Genomic DNA, 2,136 nt, shown 5'->3' on the forward strand with positions numbered 1-2,136 from the left:
GCGATATTTCTTGAGAAGAAATCTCATCTATGGAAAGTAACTTTTCTTTACAAATTACGAAATGATTATGAGTATAAAGCTGCTTGAGGGTACCATTTTTCTTTGCTAATTTATAAAAGTCTGAGTCTTCTATTCCGCCAACACATTTCGGCTATCTATACTGCCATGGTCGACATCGGGGACTTGTATTCGTACGGTATCACCAATTTAAGCAGAAGGAAATTTTCTTTTTGAGGTTCGTAACATTTTCATTGCTTGCAGTAGAAGATTCTCTTTTGCGGCTGCTCTTTTTATAGACATAACTTCGTGTTGTTCAGTCAGGGCTTGATATGAAGATGTGGTGGGTTGCAGCTCCTCTTCAATATTTTCCTTTGGAATATGGTATTCGTTACGGCCACTGCTCAAATTTTCTTCAAAAGTATTAACAATTTCTTCGACCTCCACCGAAGCTTATCTGTGCTTGTCGACATACACCGCCGATTGTTCGAATGTATAATAATATAACCAAATACTCGGTCTTTCACTGACGTATTTTGTATGTGTCGACATTCACCGGAGAATATCGACATTCTCTAATTTCGGTCTTTCACAGTAACAGAGTTAAATAAACTCAAAAGCAATGAAACCAAACGTAAATAATCATAAGCAACAATTTATTAAAAAATAATACTTTTATTTAAAATCATTATCAATATCTTCCGATAAATTTTTTATACGAAAAAGAGAAATAATCTTATTTAGAGTAATTTGTTCTGAAAAGTTATATTCTATTGCTTAATGTAAAATAATTATTTCAAGCAATAGTGAATTATGACATCTAAAACCTAAATTCATTATATTGTTCATTTGAATTACATAATATATATACAGTATATGTGGGATTTAGAAATATTAGAATGGGTTAAAAATAGTAAATATATTTAAAAATAAAATTTTATTTTGAAATAATAATAAAAAAAAATCTTACTTTAAAGAACTGGACAAACTTTTGACTCTAGGTCCTTCTATTGTCTGTCTAATAGGAGTATGAAATTCAATCATAGATTTTTCTTCTATTGGAGTAGTTATTACAGGACTAGGCGACATTAATGATTTGCTTTGAGTTCTGCCAGCAAATAAAAGATCTTCAGGAGTAGCAGCTTTCTTCCTTGCCTACAGAAAATTTAAGATATGCAAATTTTCCGTTTACTATGGCATTAGGTAAAAAAAATTTTGATTTTTAAACAAAACCAGGGATCAATATTTTTATACAAAAATTTGCTCAATAATATATGAACTGTTTTAGTCATCATTTATCCGACAACTAATTAATTTTATTATTATTTTTTTGTAAATCTTGCCTTTTGATCAAAGAATATTGATACGAAGTATAGAGTTTAATCTCTTTCAAGTTATTGGACGGCGATAATATTGAAAAAACAAAAATATGTATTTTACAGAAATCAGAAAACATTAATCTGATACTTCAAGCTCTGGCATTACAACTAAACTAATCACAATTGCATCAATCCATATTTGTGCAAGGACACTAAATTTTTCATTAATTCCAACACATGATCTATGTTGAGTCCAAAGGAAACTTTTTCTCATTATTTTTACAAATGCACTTTTAAGTTCTTTCCTTTTCTAAGCAATAGTAACAGAGATTAAAATTTATTAAATTTGCAGGCTAGACATATAAGTTTTGTGTCTACTTACTGTTGTTTAGCATACTTTTCCTGTTAACAACGAAATCCTGTTAGTCCTGTATTTAACTCTTTTCAAGAGAAAATATTTGAATCAAAATAATGTGACTTCTGGCCCAAAGTGGAAGTTTGTATATAGTTAATCAGTGTCTCCTGACCCTAAGCTTTCCATATCTGGTCCCGACTTTTATCTACCTAACACCATTCTCGAGATTAAGGAAAATCATACAGCAGACAAACAGACGGAAAATAGTGAAAATTTATAGGTCTAGAATTTTTTCAAATTGCAGCCCAAACAAGATTACTCAGCAGAAGGATGAATGAAAGCATCCTAAAAAAAGCTAAAAGCTCTTTAAATCATTAGGTTGCCTCCTTTAAAAGTGCAGTTTGAAAAGCATTTCTTTTTTTCCTTTCAAAGGTTCTTCCAATAATGGTTGAACACTTTAGTATA

The 2,136-nt window shown here is 30.4% G+C and overlaps 1 protein-coding gene across 1 annotated transcript in view; it reads right to left on the minus strand.

Annotated features, from left to right (window-relative positions):
* Positions 1–1,397, minus strand: part of LOC111617381 — a 3,744-nt gene extending 2,347 nt beyond the window's left edge. The window contains exon 1 of the mRNA XM_023358679.1: positions 968–1,397. Coding sequence (XP_023214447.1) covers positions 968–1,086 — 119 coding nt within the window. The 5' untranslated portion in view covers positions 1,087–1,397. The remainder of the gene's footprint in view (positions 1–967) is intronic.
* Positions 1,398–2,136: the final 739 nt, after the last annotated feature.

This window comes from Centruroides sculpturatus, unplaced genomic scaffold (genome assembly GCF_000671375.1).
Source record: "Centruroides sculpturatus isolate CEXI.00-Female unplaced genomic scaffold, Cexi_2.0 scaffold5271, whole genome shotgun sequence".
In the NCBI taxonomy this organism is placed as follows: Eukaryota; Metazoa; Arthropoda; class Arachnida; order Scorpiones; family Buthidae; genus Centruroides; species Centruroides sculpturatus.